At 38.5% G+C, this 22,271-nt stretch overlaps 1 protein-coding gene across 1 annotated transcript in view; it reads left to right on the top strand.

The window, feature by feature from the left end:
• Positions 1-22,271, top strand: part of LOC137644090 (zwei Ig domain protein zig-8-like) — a 117,503-nt gene that overhangs the window by 85,484 nt on the left and 9,748 nt on the right. The window contains exons 4-6 of the mRNA XM_068377040.1: positions 19,860-20,070; positions 20,576-20,703; positions 22,062-22,221. Of these exons, the coding sequence (XP_068233141.1) occupies positions 19,860-20,070; positions 20,576-20,703; positions 22,062-22,221 (499 nt within the window). The remainder of the gene's footprint in view (positions 1-19,859; positions 20,071-20,575; positions 20,704-22,061; positions 22,222-22,271) is intronic.

Raw genomic sequence — 22,271 nt, 5'->3', positions numbered from 1 at the left:
AGCATTTTAATTCTATGTATCTTATCTGGGATAATTCTAATAGAATTGTTCTGTTATGCAAGCTATGTTGCATTGGTTTATGTAGTCCCCTAATGGGAGGACTCCGTCCCATAAAGGGACGAAGGCGGTTTTATTAGTTTCTTTCTATGCGGATATAAACCTTTGTCCAATACAAGTATTGTGCGGATTACTGGTCAATATAGATTGACGCAGTGGTTCTATACAAACTATGCTTTACTTAATATAGGGCGAGACCACTATATTAGCTTGCCTGGTATTCATACATAGATATATGTACTCTTCGAGACTTTTCCAGAGTCTAGTAGGACTCTTCCCTGTAGGGGGCAGGAAGCTCTAACATAGTTTATAGTTAGTTGAAAAGATGTATAACGGTAACATCTTAGGACTCTAGGTCTAGTCGACCGGGAAAAAATTACCTCCGGGGAGTACGGCACGTTCTGAGAATCCACAGATACAGTAATGCTCTGGTACACTTCCATCAGGACGACATGGCTTGAGCCCAAAAAACGGATTTTGAGCGAAGCGAAAAATCTATTTTTGGGTGAGATGGCCATGTCGTCCTGATGGACCCGCCCTTGCCTTTCTAAGAAAGGGCTGTAGGACCCCTCCCTACATACAGTATCTGTAGCACCTCGTGTACGCTACAAGGAATACAGATGGCGCCAGGATTGGCGCCAGGCACGCATACGAATCGGGGGATAGGGAAGCCTTGGGAGCGGCTCCCCCTTTTTCTTCCCCGAATTCGTATCTCGCCAATCACCTCCTACGAGACGAAATCTCTGTCCAGGATGTAGATTGCCATGTGACGTGTCTAGAATACGTCCTCTGATATGTCGCGATATCCCTTTCACGAGGGATACTCGCTCCAGGAGTTAGAATTCTGGTACCTTAAGGTAAATTCTCTGGGAATATCGCCGTAGTTGTAATATACCCTAGGAAGCTACCCTATAGGAACTTCCATCAGGACGACATGGCCATCTCACCCAAAAATAGATCTTTCGCTTCGCTCAAAATCCGTTATATATATATATATATATATATATATATATATATATATATATATATATATATATATATGTATATATATACATATATATATATATATATATATATATATATATATATATATATATATATATATATATATATATATATATATATATATATATAGAGATATATACATATATATATATGTATAAATATATTATATATATATATATATATATATATATATATATATATATATATATATATATATATATATATATATATATATATATCTATATATATATATATATATAAGTATATATATATATATATAAGTATATATATATATATATATATATATATATATATATATATATATATATACCCGTCAAATTCAGGTTTTTTGTAATTAGAATTGAAATCAATCAATCTTCACCATCGTAGCTAATTGGTAGCTTTGTACATGGCATTCGATTAATGATAAATTTTGCACATTTAGGCGTGTTTTTTTCATATTCAAATAAGCTATATAGTTTAATGTATTAGTGTCTATATTCTCTTACCGCACTTGGGATCAGAGTCCCTGCGCAAAATTACTCAAGTCAATAGCATCTGACCAGACGGGAATCAAACCCTGGTCCAGGATACTTGTATGACAGTAACCATACCATTTAGCCACGAAGAAAGATGAAAATCAATGACAATACTTCTGTACATTTACCTGTCGAATTCAGGTTTTTTTTATAATTAGAATTGAAATCAACTTATCTTTACCATCATAGCTAATTATTAGGTTTGTACTTGGCTTTCGATTAATGATAAATTTGGCACATTTAGACTTGTTTTTTCATATTCAAATAAGTCATATAATTTAAAACATTAATGTCTTGATTCTCTTATCGACTTCGGGATCAGAGTCCCAAGGCAAAATCACTCAAAGACAATAGCATCTGACCTGCGGGGAATCGAACCCTGGTCCAGGATACATGTATGACAGTGACCGTAATATTTAGCCCCGAAGAAAGATAAAAGTCAATAACAATATAGATGAACATAGTAAAGTTCTCATGATGAACAAACCCTAAAACCTTTGAGTCGATTGAAAACCAAATCTATTACAACAACTTCAAATCACTTTCAACAAAACCTTCACATGGGTTTGTACCGCATGTGTTTCATACATGCTTATACATTGTAATGGTTTTGATTTTTTATATAATGAATCGATCTTCCTTGCTCTGTTAATAGACCATACTGTCTTTTCATGATAGCAAAAGCCTTTTCATGTTGGAATTTCAGTGACGTTCTTGCTATTAAATCACTATATAGAAAATTGATGATTGTTCAATTAAGTTTAGTTGCATTAACCCGGCATCTCACTTATCACCTAAATGGTGCCTCTGCAGTGTCCTCTCCCTCCTCCATGACCCCTCACTGTTGTGCCCTACCTGCTTCTTTGACATACGCCCCCTTAATGATATTTAAGCTCTTTACAAATGGAGACACCTACTTCCAGCATGCTTAAATCCTGGTTCACCTCAAGGCCCTGACTTAGTCCAGAATGAAAGCAGATTATGTTCTCGCAGCAATTCCTGAGGACACTGTCGTGGAAATCTCCGATTGCCTTTGCCAGCATGGGGACAACCCAAAAGCATATGACACCCTAAAAAAAATACCTCCTGAAGCAGTACTTGCCATCGCCATCTGCTTGCATGGCAAAATTTTTTTCTACTCTCTCAACAGCCATTTAGGGGACCAAAAGTCTTTGCTCGCCGTCAGGGAAATGACGAGTATCGCTCGCCTGTACCCTAATACAGACCTCTCCTCTTGTGAAGTGAGGCTTCGCAGTGTCCTTTGGGTACAGCGTCTATCTGAACCTGTACGTGCTGCCATCCACGATGTTGATATTGTGCTCATCCCCGAAGTTGATATTTTGCCCATGTAAGACCTGATGACCAAAGTTGACACCATTGTGGATAGCCACATCACCACCTTCAAGACCTTCATCAATGCTTCCACTCCTGATAAAATGGACAACTATTCAACACCAACCGAAGCTGATGTGATTGTGGTAGGACATAGACGCCCATCCCGTGACGTGCCAGAGCGGCGTCAACACCGTGCACCACCCACACATACCACCCTTTGCTTACTCCCTAACCAACAACCTCTCCAACAAACATTCTCTCCATGCTTAACCACTCAAAGGGGTATTATCAGGGGCCCACGAACCAATAAGACATACCATAAACCAACATCACCACCCTCTTTGGTACATACACCTCCAATTGCACCAGTTTTGGTTTTCGTAATGCTGCGGCCACTTATCTATGTCTCCTGGACGACATCTTAGCGGACCTCCTCTTCTGTGTATGTTATGTGGAAGACATACTTGTAGTCTCTTCCTCCAAAGAGGAACACCTCCGTCATCTACACATTGTGCTCAACCTCCTACAGCAGAACAGTCTTGTAGTCCGCTACGACAAGTGTACCTTTGGCCCTAATTAAGTATCGTACTTAGGTTACCACATCACTCCTTAAGGAGTCCACCCCTTCCCTGAGAAGATAGCACCCGCTCAGAGCTTCCCCATACCCTCGACCATAAATGCACTGTAAGAATTCTTGGGGAAGATCAACTATTATTGCTGTTTCCTGCCAGACATCGCTGTCACTCTGGCCACCCTCTACACCTCCCTCTATGGCAAGCCAAAATTAGACTAAGTGGTGTCCCCTTCAAGAAGCGGCATTCTGCAATCCAATGAATGCCCTATCAACCGCTGCTGCTTTCACTTTTCCTGTTCCACATGCACCTATTTTTCTCTCCACTAATGCAAGTGGCGTCGCTATTTGGACAGTACTCGAACAGGCGATTAACAGGTCAACACTCCAATTGGCTTTCTTTAGTTGAAAACTCTCCAGGACGCATTTCGGCTACTCTACCCTCAACCGTAAATTGGTGGTAGTGCTATTGGTTGTCCATCACTATTGCCACTTCTTGGAAGGTATGCCCTTTGTCATTCGCACAAACCACATTCCTCTGATGCATGCCTTCACTTGACAGTCTGACGCCTGGTCCGGCCGTTAACGCCAACATCTCTTCGCCCTGGCTTAATGCAATTGTAGCCTTCAACACGTCCCTAAGAGAATGAAATCTTTTGCTGATGCCCTGGCAACTATCACATTGGCTGCCATTCACTGGGATTAGATTAAGACTTATTTGCAGAAGGCCAACGAAAAGACTCAGATCGCCAGGCATGTAGGACATCCTGCACATTTCTCCATTGGGACGACATCCCTATTAGCGACTCACACTCTACCCTCCTCTGTGACATCAGTACTAGTAGACCTTGACTGTGGATAGCTGCTTCCATGCGCCAACAGTTGTTTGATTTCATTCATGGACTTTCACATCCTCCGACCCGTTTTACTTCACAGCTACTGAAGACGAAGTTCATTTGGCACATTTTTAAGGATGCTAAGGATTGGGCCCATGCCTGTACTTCTTGCCAAATCTCAAAAGTACATTGGCACAAGGATTCAGGAGTGGGCACCTTTTCTGAGCCTCAGGGACACTTTGCCCACATTCACGTTGATGTTTTAGGTCCCTTACCCATATCACTAGGACATCGTTACCTGTTTACCGTCATCGACTTCTCCACACGTGGGCCTGAAGCCATTCCTATGGAAACTGCAAGTTATGCTTTGGGAAGCTTAGTTTCTAGTCCTTACTCTCAACAATGGATTGCAAGATTTAGTATCTCTGACAGGGGTAACACTTTCCCCTCTCAATTGTGGACATCATTAGCAAATATTCTGGGAATGACCCAACATCAGACAACCGCCTACAACCCTGACGTAATCGGAATGGTGGAAATTTTTCACTGCACTATCAAAACACCTTTGATGTCCTGGTGGAAGGAATCCAACTGGGTTAACCAGCTTTCCTGAGTTCTCCTGGGACTAAAGACCCTTCTTAAAGACGCCCTGGATATGAAAGGGCATATTGAAACCCGTTGGTCGTCCCTGCTAATTTTTTTTCCGTCTGCAGCCTCCTCCGACAATCTCCAGAGCCTATGTAACGTTCTGGGAAAGTTTACTTCAAGCCACCAGATATATCAACAGATCTGCATTCGGCAACGACACTAGCAAGCATCAGCTAACGACCCCCTATGTGAGCTTTCCTTGTGATCCGTTGTACGTCGAAGGCTTTCTGCATCCACATTCGTGGCAAAGACTGTGTCACTATTTACCTCCTAAAACCTGCATATCTCCCCTAGATGATCCACGTGCTGTATGCCTCTCTAAAACAGGGATCCCTATTTCCCACATGTGTGATTTTTAATGGGGGAACCATGTACAGCACGTGTTTGATACACGCTTGTACACTTTTACGGTTCTGTTTTTCCTCTCTTATCACTCGTTCTTCCCTTCACTGTTAATAGAGCATCCTGTCTTTTCATGCTAGCACAGGCTTTTTCATGTTTGATTTTTTTTTGGACGTTCTTGTTCGTAAGCCACATTATAAAAACTCGATGATTGTTTAGGAAAGTTTAGTTGCATTCATCTCGCTTCTCAGTTTTCACCTAACTGGCGCCAACACACAGTGCAAAAGCTTTATCATTATCTCTATTAGATGATTCAAGGAATTAGCATAGTCTACCTATCCATTACTATCATAATTTTTTTTCCGAAAAAAAAGTTACGATTATTTAAAGTGTGCAACAACCTAAGAAAGATAAACGTTCAACATACAGCAAAAGAAAAGTAATTAACGAAGTTATTGAGTAGAAGACTATTATCCTACAACAACCTTCCCACGATAAAGACCTTACAAGGGGAGCATCAACAGAATTAATTTCCTATTAATAAAGAGCAATCTGTAAAGTTACCGACAAAATAATATGCTTAAAACCCCTGTGTTTCCGTCGGCTAGTTAGATAAAGTGGGTAAATATTTTGTAAGGTTGTTGAACAGCCATAATGGCAAGAAATGAAGAAGGATTCGATGACAGTTAAGGAAACGGAATCATAGACACTTGAAAACAGGATTATTAGGCAAATATTAATATCATTACGGTTTTACATTTCATTTTCTAAGGATTGTTTGAAATCAAAATGAAGCTTAGCTCTGTGTCAAGTTTCGTTTCAATAATATTATTTTCAGAATATTAGAAATCCATACGACTATCTTTTTCTTCCTCTTTCTCATCAACCCGGCGTCAATTCCCTGCTTAGAAATAATATCAAGACCAAGGAATTCGAGACACAAAATGAACGCAATGGAATAGAAATAGTTATTGTACATATATATATGTATATATATATATATATATATATATATATATATATATATATATATATATAGATATATATACAGTATATATATATATATATATATATATATATATATATATATATATATATGTATATATATATATATATATATATATATATACATATATATATATGTATATATATATATATATATATATATATATATATATATGTATATATACTGTATATATATATATATATATATATATATATATATATATATATATAACTATATATATATATATATATATATATATATATATATATATATATATATATATATGTATATATACTGTATATATATATATATATATATATATATATATATATATATATATATATATATATATATATATATATATAACTATATATATATATATATATATATATATATATATATATATATATATATATATATATATATATATATATAATATCAGACCACCGTAAAGAAAGTCATTATAAAATTCAGTTTTAACTATCCTTTCAATTGGTAAAAATATGCAGCCATGTCTCATGTTGATAAGACAATTATTTAGGTATTTCAAAGAAATTTAAAGGCTGACTGATAAATCTACCAGACTCCTAAAAAGAGGATAGTAAAATGTTATTCATGAAAACCCCGCTACTCACTGTAGCATGACGTACTACACTAAACACTCCACCCATATTCTTTACGAATGAAGATCCATATGACGGCAGTATAAGAAATATTAATAACATACGGGGGTACACACTGAAACAAATATCTTACCTACTCTCTCTCTCTCTCTCTCTCTCTCTCTCTCTCTCTCTCTCTTGCTTGATGAATCATATCTCTTAAGTTCAGTAAAATAAGGTAGTGGCCATCAAATGAGAATACTACTCGTGTAATACAGTTTCATTCCCAGATTCCCATTTCCCTTTACTTGAAATATGCACCAAATCTCAATCTGTGAAAGGTCTCTGTTGCTTCATACTCTCTCATAAGTTCCTGTTCACGTGTGCCTGCTTAGTACTGCTAAATGGATGGAAAATAACACGTGTTCTAACTTCAATTACTTTAAGGATAAATGTATAATATATCCACAATCACTACTCTCTCTTTATTATTGCTTCCGGAAAATCGATTATATATCAACACTTGTCCTCTCTTTATTTGTTTATTTGTTTATGAGTAACTTTACACAGCAGCGACCTTGACCAAACTCCGCAGTCATGTTGGGTATAAAACAAGGAGCAATAAGTAACATTTTGGATAAAGTACATCAAAGTACAAGTACGCAAAAGAACTTTGAAAATATTCTTAAGGTCAAGTGAATGGCAAATATTTTGTTTGTTTACTTTTTGTTCGTGAACAAAACTACTCAACAACTACATACCCAATTTCATGGAAACATGGTGGACATGTGGGGCAAGACCCAAGGACAAACATTGGATTTTGAAAAAAAATACATCGAAGTACAAGTACGCAGTTTAGTTAAAAGAAAAATAAGGCTGCTAAGAGTACCGAATGCATGCTCTCTTCCGAGTGCTTCTCTATTTTCATTTGTGTGGATGTGTCAGTTTTGTTGTTTCTATACGCTTAGCACGTTTACTTGAAACTGACACTATGGCATATTATTTTAATTAATTAATTTACCTCGCTTATTATACAGATCAGTATGTAGACCAAATATTATTAATGCATTCTATACCTGGTTTTGTTATTCCTATATATATGTCTATGTAAAATATTAATGATATTACTCATAAGGATAATAATAATCACATTAATATTCATAAAAGCTATTATCATTATTATTTTATTAATGTTAATTCAACATTAACGTTTTATTATAAACTTCCATATCAAGGACTGGCTTTAGGAACAAGGACACACATCAATAGCGTATGACGCCCTCAAATCATACCTTCGGCAGCAGTACTCGCCATTGCCAGCCGCCCGTATAGCAAAGCTTTTTCAGTTCTCTCAACAACGATAGGGGGACCAAGGGGCTTCGCTCGCCCTCCGGGAAATGACCAGTACCGCTCGTATGCAACCTGCCACAGACGGCTCTCCTCGTGAGGTGAACTTACTTCGTGCCCTTTAGTACGCCGTTTACCCGAACCTGTTCGCGCTGCCATACCCGATGTCGATAGTTCACCCATAAAGGACTTGATGACCAAAGCGGACGCCCTTATGGACAGGTACTTCCCGACCTGCAAGACCTCCCTCAATGTCTCCACTACTGACGAAGAGGACACCTATTCAACATCAACCAAAGGTGACGTGAACGCCGAAGGACACACACATGTCTACCCTTTGACGTACCCGAGCGGCGACAAAGCCACCCCTTACCAGCCACTCCCTCGTGGCCAAACCAACGACTTCTACATCCACTTACAACCGCCCATCGGCCGCAGTTTTGCTACTATCACTTCAGATTCGGGGATGCCTCAACGAAATGTGTCAAAGATTGTCAGTGGCCAAAAAACTTGTAAGTAGGCAGTCGCTCATGGCGTTGGCCTCCCGTGTTTTTAATCTTTTCTTTTTATATGATGCAGGAATGGGCGTGCAATTTTTGGTAGACACGGGTGCTTGTCATTCTCTTTTGTCAAGGGAACTCTTCAGGACATGACATAGTCTGTCTAAGTCTGCCGACATCTGCCTGGTAGCTGCCAACAGATCGGCGATACCCACCTACGGTTACAAGAACTTCCCATTATCATTTGGAAACGGCCAATTTAATTGGAAGTTTCTCGTTGCTGACGTCACATTGACTACCCTCGGTGCAGATTTCCTCTTATATTTCCACCTTCTGGTAGCTGTTACCCACCAACGATTGGTCAACGCAGACTCATACTTGTTGACACCTATTCGACCCGCCACCTTCAACCTCGCTCGTCACATCAACACACACACGGATGCCTGCGCCCACCTCCTCATGTCGTACCAGGAAATTTTCCATCTATAACTTGGCCAAATGCCCACGGCTCCTGCCAAACATGGTATTTATCACCATATCAAGACGACATGACCTTCAATCTTCGCCAAATTCAGATGTCTGGCACCGGATCGATTGGTAGCCGCCAAACAGACGTTCGCCGAAATTGAGGAAAAGGGCCTATGCCAAAAGGCCTCCAGCCCATGGTCGTCACCTTTACATATCGTCCTGAAGAAAGACGGCTCCCTCCGTCCGTGTGGGGATTACAGGCGCCTGAACATGCAAACAGAGCCGGAACATTAACCCCTCCCTAGCCTCGCCGATGTGACCTCCTACCTGCACCAAGCGAAGGTTTTCTCCACCCTCAACCTCCTTAATGGGTATTATTAGGTGCCCATGAACCCAAAAGACATTCCCAAGACCACCATCACCACTCCCTTCGGTACATACACCTTTAATTACCCCTTATTTGGCCTTCGTAATGCTGGGGCCACTTTTCAACGTCTAATGGATGGCAATTTAGGGGGACCTTCCCTTCTGTGTATGTTACGTGGACTCCATACTTGTCTTCTATTCCTCAAAAAAAGGAACCCCTCCGTCACCTGCTCATCGTGTTCGACCGCCTAAAACAAAACGTCCTTGTAGTCCGGTACGACAAGTGTACCTTTGGCGCCAATGGAGTGTCGTTCTTAGGGCACTCCTGAAGGAGTCCATCCCCTCCCTAAGAACATAGCAGTCATTCAGAACTTCCCTACGCCATCGACCTTCAAAGCACTGCAGCAATTCTTGGGCATGATCACCTATTATCACTGTTTTCTGCTAGCCATTACCGCCACTCTTGCTCCCATCTACTCCTCCCTGAAAGGCAAGCCAAAGATCTGAAGTGGGGTTCCCTTCAAGAAGTGGCTTTTTGCAACGCAAAGAATGCCCTATGAACAGCTGTTGCTCTCACTTTTCCCGTCCTACATACCCCTTTCCTTCTCTCCATCGATGCCAGTGACATCACTATTGGTGCAATTCTAGAACAGGTGGTCAACGGCTCGCCCCGCCCATTGGCCTTCTTCAACAGAAAACTGTCCAAGGTAAAATCAGGTTATTCTACCTTCAATTGCGAATTGCTGGCTGTGCACTTGGCTGTCCGTCACTTTCGCCATTTCTTAGAAGGTACGCCCTTTGTCATTCGTACAGACCCCATGCCTCTGGTGCATGCCTTCACTCGCCTTGTCCGCCCGTCAACGCCGTCATCTCTCCGCTATGGCTGAATACACTTGTACCCTTCAACATGTCCCTGTGAAAATTAATCTTGTCGCCGATGCCCTGTAAAGAAACATGTTGGCCGCCGTTCAACTGGGATTGGAATACAATGCCTTGGCTGAAGCCCAATGACAGAATCCATAGTATCAAGCATGTAGGACATCCTGCATATCCCTCCGGTGGAAAGACGTCCCCCTCGACGACTCCAACACCACCCTCCTCTGTGTCATCAGTACTGGTAGACCGCGGCCGTGGATTTCTGCTCCCATGCGCCAACAGGTGTTTGATTTCATTCATGGCCTTTCACATCCCTCGTGCCGTTCTACTGCACAGCTGTTGAAGACGAAGTTCATTTGGCATGGCATTACTAAGGATGCTAAGGACTGGGTCCGCGCCTGTACTTCTTGCCAAACTTCCAAAGTACATCGACACACAGATTCAGGAGTTGGCACCTTTCCTCAACCTCAGCGTCGTTTCGCCTATATTCAGGTCGATGTTCTAGGCCCCCTACCCACATCACAAGGACTTGGTTACCTATTTACCGTCATTGACCCTTCCACTCACTGGCCTGAAGCCATTCCCATAGAAACTACAACGTCCGCCTCATGTACATCTGCCTTACTCTCAGGATGGAGACAAAGATTTAGTATCCCTGAGCATATTACTTCTGACAGGGGTACTACTTTCACCTCTCAGTTGTGTATATTATTAGCGAGTCTCTTGGGCATCACCATACATCAGACAACTGCCTAAAACCCCGCTGTCAATGGAATGGTTGAACGTTTTCATTGCACCCTCAAAACAGCCTTGATGTACCGCTGCTAGGACTCCAACTGGCTTACTCAGCTTCCCTGGGTCCTTCTGGGACTAAGGACCATTACTAAAGACGCCCTAGATGTCTCGGCAGCTGAAATGGTGTATGGCGATCCTTTGGTCGTCCCTACTGATTTTTTTTTCTTCTGGAATTTCCTCTGACGATCACCAGTGCATACATCACGATGTGGGAAAATTTACTCCATGACGCCTGACTTACAAGCCCTAAGTGAAGCATCACATACCCACAGACTTGCCCTCTGCAACACAGGTTTTCCTACGCAACGACAATAGCAATCTATGGGCCCTTTCCTTGTGATCCGACGCAATCCAAAAGCATTCCTACTAAAGATTTGTGGCAAAGAAGACTGGGTCTGCATTGATCGTCTAAAACCAGGTCATCTCCTGCCAGATGACCCTCCTACAAGTTGCCTCTCTAGATCAGGGTGCCCTATTTAACATGTACAGTATGTCATTTTTAGTATGGGAGCCGTGTACCACCTGTGTATCACACGATCGTACATAGTAACGACATTTCTCTTTTTGTATATATTATACTTTGTATCTTCGCCTTCCCCTCACACCACTAACAGCAACTTGCATCAACATGTCTGACTATTTCTCATTGTTAACTAACATAACCGGTTGCCAGTAGGAAAAGAAATAACATGTTGTATTTTGTGACCTTCTCCCCGAGACCTAGTGTGTATATATACTCGGTGTCTATAATAAAGTACTCAGTTGCATTCATTTCGCCTTTGGCTCACAACCTTCTTTTGGTTCGTCACAGTATTTAGCCTTGCATGGTGTATCAGCTCCTTCCAGTTGACCAGTTTTCCAGATTTTTTTTTCTATAGTCTATGGATTTAATCAATCACTTTATTTATATATCTGTACATATTGTTCTTGATATCATTCTTGATAATTTAGTTTTTAAGTATGATGTATCTTTTTTATTACCATTAATTTTTATGCGCTCTGGAGACAATGAGCAAATTCCAGGACTAGTACGTCCTATATTTTGTCAATGTCGTGTACTGTATTTGCAATATTCGTGGTCTTCATGCAAGTATTCAAGACCTTACAGCTGCGTCCAGACAGTATAATATTCTTTTGTATTCAGAAACTTTGGTTTCTAATATGAGGCACTCATATGAGCTCCTTATAACTAGCTTTAAGAAGCAAATAATGTTGAAATGCAATGCCATCCCTAGGGGAAGGGGAATTGCGGTGTATATCAGGACTAAGTAACCTTCTTCTTATAAGTCCTGCTATGAATGTGGATGTCATGAGATTCAGGTAATAAAAGTTTGTGGCAGGCATAACAACTTCTATTAGTGTTCGATCTACCGGAATCCTGACATGGATGATTCTATATTTGATTGTCTTCTTACCATAATGGCTAAGATACAAGAAGATGATAGATAGGCCTCTTTTGTTTTTGTTGGTGATTTCAATGCTCACCATAGGGAGTGATTAAATTCGGTTTCTCCTACCAATTGCCATGGCTTAAGAACTTTACACTTTGCCCCTGAATCAGGTTGTGAGCAAATCCCTAGTGAAACTACTCAAAGGTCTGGTAACTGTTTGGACCTTGTATACACCGACTCTCCCTGGTGTTATAGCAGGTAAGGTTAGTTTCATTAGTAGTAAAAACTGAGCAGCCTGTCCCTGATGTATCTTACTCATTTAAGATTTATATGAAATCTGAAGCAGAATGAAATGGAATTTTGCATGATCTTTTGAGCTTGAATTGGTCACAATTGTATAGTAGTGTCGATCCTGTAGTCCTTTTGAAAGAGAATCTAGTAAACATGATTGATAGGCGTATCCCTTCTCGTGTACTAAGGCACCGAGTAAAGGACAAACCATGGTTCAATGAATGATTGTAGAAGTGCTTATTTGGTGAAGCAGGAGGCCTATCATCTTTGGAAGGGTAACAGATCAGATTTGACCTGGAATAACTATACTCAGCTTAGAGCTATTGCTCAGAGAGTTTATGCTTAAACTGAAAAAGAATACAATTTTAACCATAAAAGAAACCCTCTCTGGTACAATCCAGAGGCATAAGTAGTGGACTACCCTTAAATCTTCCCTCTCTGGTGTAGATGCAACAGTTCCTCTTTTATTTAAACCTGGTGGCTCTGTCAATCACTGTCCAAAGGCAAAGGCAACCTTTTTGGCAGATGTGTTTGACAGCAAGCAGATTAATGAGAAACTCGAACTTCCTCATTCATGTGTTCCTGAGGCTAAACTAACTAGTTTAGTTTATTTATCTCGTGAAATTAAAGCTCTCCTGTTGGAACTTGATGCTTATGGAGGTGTAGGACCAAATAGTATTTTTCTTTTGCTTTTTATAAAGATTGCAGATTTCTTAGCTCCAAAGTTATCTGTTATTTTGCAAAACTTAGCAAGAAGAGGAGCTTTTCACACTTGTTGGAGAGTTGGTAATGTTACTCCATTATGTAAATGTGTTTATGGTAGCTCAAGTCCAACTGATTACCGCCAAATTTCCATAACTCCCAATATTATCTAAAGTTTTTGAACGTCTTTTGGCAAAAGGTCTTAATACGTTTGGTGAAAGTAATCATCTATTCCCTAGTTTGCAATTTGGTTTTCGTAAAGGCCTTGGAGAATGTGATGCCCTTCTTAAAATCTCCAATGCTGTACAGAAATCCCTTGATTGTGATTAAGAAGTTTCTATGATTGTCCTTGATTTCATTGCTGCCTTTGACCGTGTTAATCATGAGACCCTTGTTTTCAAACTCAGAACAGTTCAGAGTGGGTGGGTTGTCTCTTAGAATCATAATTGAATTTTTAAGTAATAGATTGTAAGGAGTTGTTATTGATGGGCAACATAGCGAGTATAAAAATAAGATAACTGGTGTTCCTTAGGGTAGTGTTCTTGGCCCTTTATTTTTCATACTATATACACATGACATTTGGTTTGGTCTAGAAAACAAGCTTGTTGCATATGCAGATGATGCTACTCTCTTTGCATCAATTCAATCACCTGAATGTAGATCTGGGGTTGCTGACTCCCTTAATGGAGATCTAGCTAGAATTAGTGCATGGTGCAAATCATGGGGTATGATGTTGAATCCTAACAAAACTCAAAGTAGGATTGTAAGTAGGTCAAGGACCGTGGCTCCTCAACATCCGGATCTTAACATTGATAATGTTTCTTTAACTTTGTACGAGTGTTTTAAAATTTTAGGTGTGATTCTCGACAGAAACACATTAGGTCTGTGTCTTCTTCAATTGTACAAAAAATTGGCTTATTGAGAGTCTTTCAAGATTTTTGGTGATCAATCTATTCTGAAGAAGTGTTTCAATTCTTTCATTTTACCTTATTTCGAGTATTGTCCTCCTGTCTGGTCTTCAGCGGCTGATTCTCATCTTAATTTGTTAGACAGGAACTTCTTCTTCTTCGTCTACATCTTTTCCCACTTTTATGTGGGGTCGATGTTTCTGGTTAGCTTTCTCCATCTGCCTCTGTCCCACACCTCATCACCGGTTAATTCTTTTGATCGAAGGTCATCCTTGATACAGTCCACCCACCTTTGCTTTGGTCTCCCTCTCCTTCTCGTTCCCTGTACCTCCATTTCCATCACTCTCCTCCCAATATACTGTTCATCTCTTCTCATGACATGACCGTACCACCTCAGTCTACTTTCTTGGATCTTATCTGATAGTTTTCTAATTCCTGCGGTACCCCTAATTACTTCATTCCATATCTTTTCTCTTCTTGTCACCCCACACATCCATCTCAACATTCTCATCTCTGCCACATTCAGGACAGGAACTTATGGTCTATCAGATTTCTTATTCCTGATCTAGATATGAATCTCTGGCACCGTCGTTCAATTAGTTCATTATGCATGTTGCATTAGATTTTTTATTATTCTGACCATCCTTTAAATTCAGATCTTCCCAGACTTTTCCATCTTGTCCGTATAGGTGCGTCCACACAGTCGAACAGTGTCCGTCGAACTTAACTGTTACCAGTTAACCGTAAAAAAGTAAGCATTAATGATGTCAATAACGAGCACCAAGTGGTGTGTCGGCCAGTGCCTGTGTTCGTAGAGATCGAGCTTCAGACACTCTCCGAAGGCTGAGTGGCAATATGGACGGGGTACTATTTTTTTACCGGATTAACTTTAACTTTTAGAAGATTATGTATCACCATCCTTGAAAACATGACTAGTTTTCATCCAGTTACAGAAGAAGGCTGACTTTGAGATATAAGAGAGGCTCAGTTGCTAATCAACAGTGCTAGCAGAACCCATGCTTATAAAATATCAAAGCAAATTTTTACAAAGACTGAAATAAACGTGTAGCAGCAATAAATAAAATAACATGAGAAATTCCGAGAAGTGGAAAGTCTGTATCTGGTTTATAAGTCGAAAAGAATATGGGATCAATAATAGGTCATTAACAGGAAGAGCTACGCAAAATTGAAAATAAAAGAAGTCAGAGGTTGGTACAGAAGACATTTCCACAACCAAATTATGGCGTTTCGATATATAAGTATAGCATAACAGAATCTGTTTCAGTTATGGACACCGAAGTCTTATTTGCTTGAAGAAGTGTTTGATAGTGAGAAAAATCCTCAGTTCACTAATAGGATATTTTAAGTCAGGCATATGTGATTCTGTAATTCCTCCAGACGTGCTTCTGGATAAATGTCTCCGCTCATATATGTGTCTGTTTAGTTATAAAATATTTTAAGTTCTCCGATAAGATGTACAAAGTGTTTGGGCCCATCATTGTATAGTTTATAAAGTCTGATTCATAATCAATTTGAGTTTCCTTTAAAATGGATGAATGGCTTCTTTTTTAACTGCGTTTTTGCAACTAGTCATTCCTGGTACCTTTTCATTGTTTTCAAAAGATCAGGAACAATCATGCTGCATAATTTAATTTATTGGGTTGTGCTTTTATTTTATAGTGTACTATGGTTATGATGCTCCGTACTTGAAGCTGATAACTACTATTTGATTCTCGAGTACAGATAATAACACAGAGATGCCAAGGAACATCAGCTTCGGATATTTCTTCCAGTCTTTGTCTGCCAAAATGAGTAGAAATCCTGGTAGTTAACTTCATCTGGTACCACTGTTCGTTACCATATCAGCTTCCCACATTTCGACGCTCATGACGTCATTCTCTTCAATTTAGATATGGCAACAGTGTTTGTCCGAAAGACACTTTTCGATCGTGTGAACGCACCTTGATACTAGGTATGCAGTTAATTCTAATAGTCAGGCCTTCTCCATCATGAAGCTCAAAACTACAGAGTACTCTAAAATTTTTATTCCAGCTTTGACCAAGTTGTGGAATGACCTTCCTAATCGGGTAGTTCAATCAGTAGAAAATTCAAAAGTTCAAACTCGCAGCAAATGTTTTATGTTGAATAGGCTTACATAAGTCCTTTTATAGTTTATATATCGAAAATCTGGTTTAATGTTGTTTATATTTTATAAATATTTTATCTAAATTTTCATTACTTGTTATATCGTTTATCTATTTCATTATTTCCTTTCCTCACTGGCCTATTTTTCCCTGTTGGAGCCCTAGGGCCTATAGCATCTTGCTTTTCCAGCTAGGGTTCATGGTTTACTAATAATAATAATAATAATAATAATAATAATAATGACTTACTCTGAGTCTACATTATCATTCATATATAGTATGTTGCCGTAAATTTTCGACAATTATCACATACAGTACTCAAAGCATTATTTATTGTACAAGTGGGTTAAATATTTGTGTTCTTACAATCATTATCATATTACTAGGACCCCTCTTACAACGTGTGGAGTCATAGTTTATGTCACTACTATCTGTTCTCTCGGTGTTTAGTAAATCTAGGTATGTTTGATTTTGAATTTCTTATGTTTACTATAGTAAATCGTTAAATTATCAGCATTAGATATCACTGTATTACGTCTTTAATTATGTTGTGGCTTCAAGAGGCTATCTCCTAAAAACGATATATATTCTATGCTTTGGTAGAATTTTATCAAAGAAAATCAAGAAGACTCTGACCTGAAATACATCGTAGATATGATTGAGGGTAACTGCAAAGAGCAAGAGATAAAAAGAAATTGCCATACATTTACTTTCTGACTAGAAAAAATATGCTCATATTTAAAAATTAATAAAAATAAAGGACCAAAAAGAATGATTGATGAAAAAAAGGGAATGAACATGAAAAGGAAGGGCAACATTTTTTTTTTTTTTTTTATCGGGTTTCATAGAACCTCAATGCCTTTGCGTTTTGGGCCAATTTAGTCATTCCATTGATTGGTCATATAAAACCTAAAACCCCATTTCCGTTGGTTTCTAAACTTTAAAAAAAAATCAATTTACTCTACAGTATGCACAGAAATTTTCAGTTTTTTTTAGGTATACAAGGTGTCGATAAAGCCTTTATATGGTGCAAAAATACTTTACAAAGGCAATTACATAAACAAATATAGGGCCATATTAATACATGAGTAATAGATATTGAAATGTGTTTTTTTTATTTAATACACATTAATGTGAACGCATTTAGCTGCACGAAGCACATCTTGACAGTCATCGTTTCTTTTGTTAAGTTCTCTGTAACCTAACCACATCAGTGTTGGTAATGACACGATAAACCTTTGCTTGAAGTCAATAGTTTCCTGTATCTTTGTTGGGTACACAATATCTTGAACATAACTCCATAGAAAGATAACCAGAGGAGTGATATCTGGTGCCCGAGATGGCTTTTGAATTGGGTCATTCTTGCCAATCCACAGGGACCCACTTATATGTAGTCTCGAAAGTGGTGGTGCACCATATTGCTGAAGAATGATGATTGGTTGAACATCATCTAGTTGCGGTGCCACATAAGCAGTCGAAATATCAGGGTAATGGTTTGGAATATTTGATGTCTCATTTAAGAATAATTATCTACTGAATTGATTACACGTGATCCCACACCACATATTCATCTTTGGACTATCTAGCTAAAGATTGCTAATCACGTGGGGATGTTCTGGTCGCAAAATTTTTACATAGTGCGACCGGTTTCTATCAAATATGAAAGGTGCCTCAACACCGAAATACATTTAGTTAAGATAGTTTCCTTCTCAGAAAATCGTTCTAGTAAGTAAACTGCACATTCTTTTAATCTACAGTAGGTTTGTCATTGGCTTGAGTGGCGAAACCGGATTGCAATTTGTAAGCTCACTATAGCAAGTTTTTTGTAGGACTTAGTTCACTGTTGAACGAGAAGTCTGTAAGTGTCTTGCAGGAAGATGGATGGCCTTTGTAGTAGAATAATCAGAGACTTGTCTCTGTGTATCCAATACTATTCCTGTCTCCATAAATTTCTTGAGCCATGCAAGAATTGACGGACTTATAATAGAGCCCCTCCCATACTAACTCTGTAGCCCCAGAGTCTGTGTATCCGATTTTGTTTCAGTAAACCATTACTTACACACTGCCTTTTCTAGATAAGTAGGTATTTTTTAGGGATTCATTTAAGAGTGCCTCATCCATCGCTAGGGTAACTTAAATATTCAACTCTAATATTATTAAACATTTCGATAACTGCCAAGTACATGGAACAAATCTTACCAATGGTTTCTGTAATACATTTAATAAATTGCCAAGAAGCTGCATGGACACTGAATATGATGTACTGTACATGATGTATATCCGCAAGTCTATAACATTTTGAAACCGAGAACGTACTCACAGAGCCATGAATGGTCGATAATGGTGTGTACTTGCAATTCAAAACAACTTTGAAGTTAATTTAAGTTTGCTTTAGTAGCTAGTTTTGTTTTCTCGTTTAATAGGTACTCATATCTGTTATGTGAAAAAAGATTACATTCTTTATCACCTGTACTATAGTTAAAGAGAGTTTTCTATCAAAGCATGATTCTAGGAATAAAAAAAAAAAAATAAAAAAAATACTTTGTTGCAGTGGTGCCGTTAGTAAATTTCTATACCTGTAACTGAACGCGTAAGGGATACAATGCTGAATGGGCATAAATCAGCTTTTCAGCCAAAATTCTATCCTTAAATCTTTACTATGGCCTCATATATGATAATGCTCTACGATTATGTTTCTGAATTTTGAGTGGTGTGAAAGAAATTTAACTAATGCTAAAATAACAAACACCAATGTGCACAAGAACTTACATTATTCACAAAATATATACTTTAATAATAGTAACAGCCAATAATATAACTGCTAGTTACCTTTTAGATGACTAGCGGTGTGGAAACTGGTATTTTCCCGGGTATGTATATCTTCAAATTGATTATTCATTATATGGGAGGACTATTTTTCCATTTTTACTCCTCCATTCTTAATGATTCTGGGTTTCCTTTTCTTACCAGAGCCTCCGTAATGCTTTTATGCGGAGAGAAGAGGGAAGAAAAAAATCCCATGATCTAACAATAACATTTCCACTGGTATTATGAAGTGTTCTAACTTTTCTCTTTTACCGCTATCTTTGATTTTTGGGTAACCTGTAATGTATCCCGTTTTGTTTTGCAGGTATCCTGGATTCGTCATCGAGACCTTCACATATTATCCGTTGGCTCGCAGACCTTCACAACCGATTCCAGGTTCCAGGCAGTTCCACACGAGGGAACTGGAGACTGGTTGTTAAGACTCAGATATGCTCAAACAAGAGATACCGGACAATATGACTGCCAAGTCTCTTCTAAACCACCTACAACCCGCACCACGCATCTTACGGTTGTTGGTAAGACGTAAAAAAGTCGTCGAATGTAATATTTTAGATTGAGCTTCATTATTTGACAAGCTGTGTAATTCAACAGAGGACTTACCAATTAACGTGGAATCTGACTCACCTCTTTTCAAAACTCTGAATAAAACTCATGAAATGACTCAAACTATTAAGATATTTAACTTGAAAAAAGATAACATTTTTTTTTAAATCAAGAAAGCGATTTCTTCGACACGTAAAGCTAACTATAAAAATCATTAGTACCATCACCTAAGTGAGAGTAATATTTCCTTAATCTGCTATCTAGTATATCATTACTTGACAATACCTAGTTAAAATTTGATACTCAACAGAACACGACATCTCCATCATCAGCTATATCATTATGATTATGTACTGTATACAATACTAACACATTTTAAAAGAAATTACGCTATTATCTTCAACCATGGGACAAAATACAAACATTGTTAATCAAAACAAAAGATAAATTAATATAGCCATCTTTTACTATCAACAGAGCCACAAGCAAAGATTCTTCGAGCTCCCGAGATGCATGTTGGCCTAGGATCCCTAATTAACATCACTTGTATTGTCCTATCGTCACCTGAACCCCCTGACTATCTCTACTGGTACCATAAGGAACAGGTGAGTAGAGAGAGAGAGAGAGAGAGAGAGAGAGAGAGAGAGAGAGAGAGAGAGAGAGAGAGAGAGAATATCGCTATTGATATCATAATTATTTATGTTCGGACCGATAAAAAAGATGGACAGAAGAAAAATATAATTACCATACAGACAGGTAAACACAAAGACATACAGCACATGTACATTATATACAAAAGCGCTAGTACTATACAACGAAGCTGCAGGAAAGACCAACTAAAAGGACATGGATTCCTTTTCGCACATTATTAGTGACGCTTCGATAAGATATAAAATTCAGAGATCCTTTTTTATCGTGAAAAGTTAATTGTAAAGTTTAACAAACCTAAAGTGGGAGTGAGATGGAATTATAATTGCAAAAGAAATGTATTGAATAAGTTGGAGAATCTCAACTAAGGACAATAGAATTACAAATTTAAGCAATTTTTATATACACACACACCTATATATATATATATATATATATATATATATATATATATATATATATATATATATATATATATATATATATATATATATATATATATATATATATCAGTACGCGTGTATATGTTTGTGTGTTGACGCATGTGCTAGTTAAACAGGGAGGGTTACAGTGTCAGTAGTAATGTGATAAACAAAATTAAAACCAAAGGGTGACCACACAAAATCTATATACACTCTATCACTTTGCTATCTTCATTTAGTGAAACAGTAGATGAAATTGTAATTCATGCAGGGTGCAGATACCGTCTAATGGACATTTGAAAACCAAGCAGTTCGGTTAGCTTCTCCACTTAGCATGTAAGTTACTCCCGACGAGTTTGTCATTCAATATTCCTTCGTTTGCATGAAGTGGACCAGGCACTGAGTCGTAATTTTGCCGGCTATTGTCGAGTTATTCATTTATTTACTTATCCAAAGAATTTATATGAGAGAGAGAGAGAGAGAGAGAGAGAGAGAGAGAGAGAGAGAGAGAGAGAGAGAGAGAGAATATTTGTGGAACACTTTATCACATCGATAATCTTAGTTTCTTGTATCTTATTGTTTTTGGGAAACTTTGAAATAAATTGTAAAATATCCTGCAATAGTCAATGATCTTTATTTCTGGTTGAATAGAATACTTTTGATTTATACGCTATATCAAGAATACCAAATTACATAATTTTCTTGTAAATTATAAAAGTTTCTGTACAAAACTATACTGAAATGCAAATAGCAACATCTACCACACACACACCTTAATAGCTCAGCACATACCAGCACGCATCAGGTCTTCTCCGGCCCTTTCCCACTTATCGGTTTCCAGTGTATACAAAGAGACTAATTAAATTCAACCCGTTTGTATGGTGGCCTAACAGATCTTGCGTTCAGACGGTGAGAGAATATCCATCCGGACACATCCTGGGGGAAGCTTGAGTCAACTGGTGGTGAGGGACGCGACAGCCAAGGACTCCGGAATCTACACTTGCAGCCCAGCTCATTCTAAGGAAGACTACATCATGGTTCACGTGCTCACAGGTAGGCCGGCCCTTGACATGTAGACTTTGTAGAGAAACAAGGGGACTGGA

Source organism: Palaemon carinicauda, chromosome 1 (assembly GCF_036898095.1).
Source record: "Palaemon carinicauda isolate YSFRI2023 chromosome 1, ASM3689809v2, whole genome shotgun sequence".
In the NCBI taxonomy this organism is placed as follows: domain Eukaryota; kingdom Metazoa; phylum Arthropoda; class Malacostraca; order Decapoda; family Palaemonidae; genus Palaemon; species Palaemon carinicauda.
The sequence above is the reverse complement of the archived record's forward strand: the minus strand, read 5'-3'. Positions and strand labels throughout refer to the sequence as shown.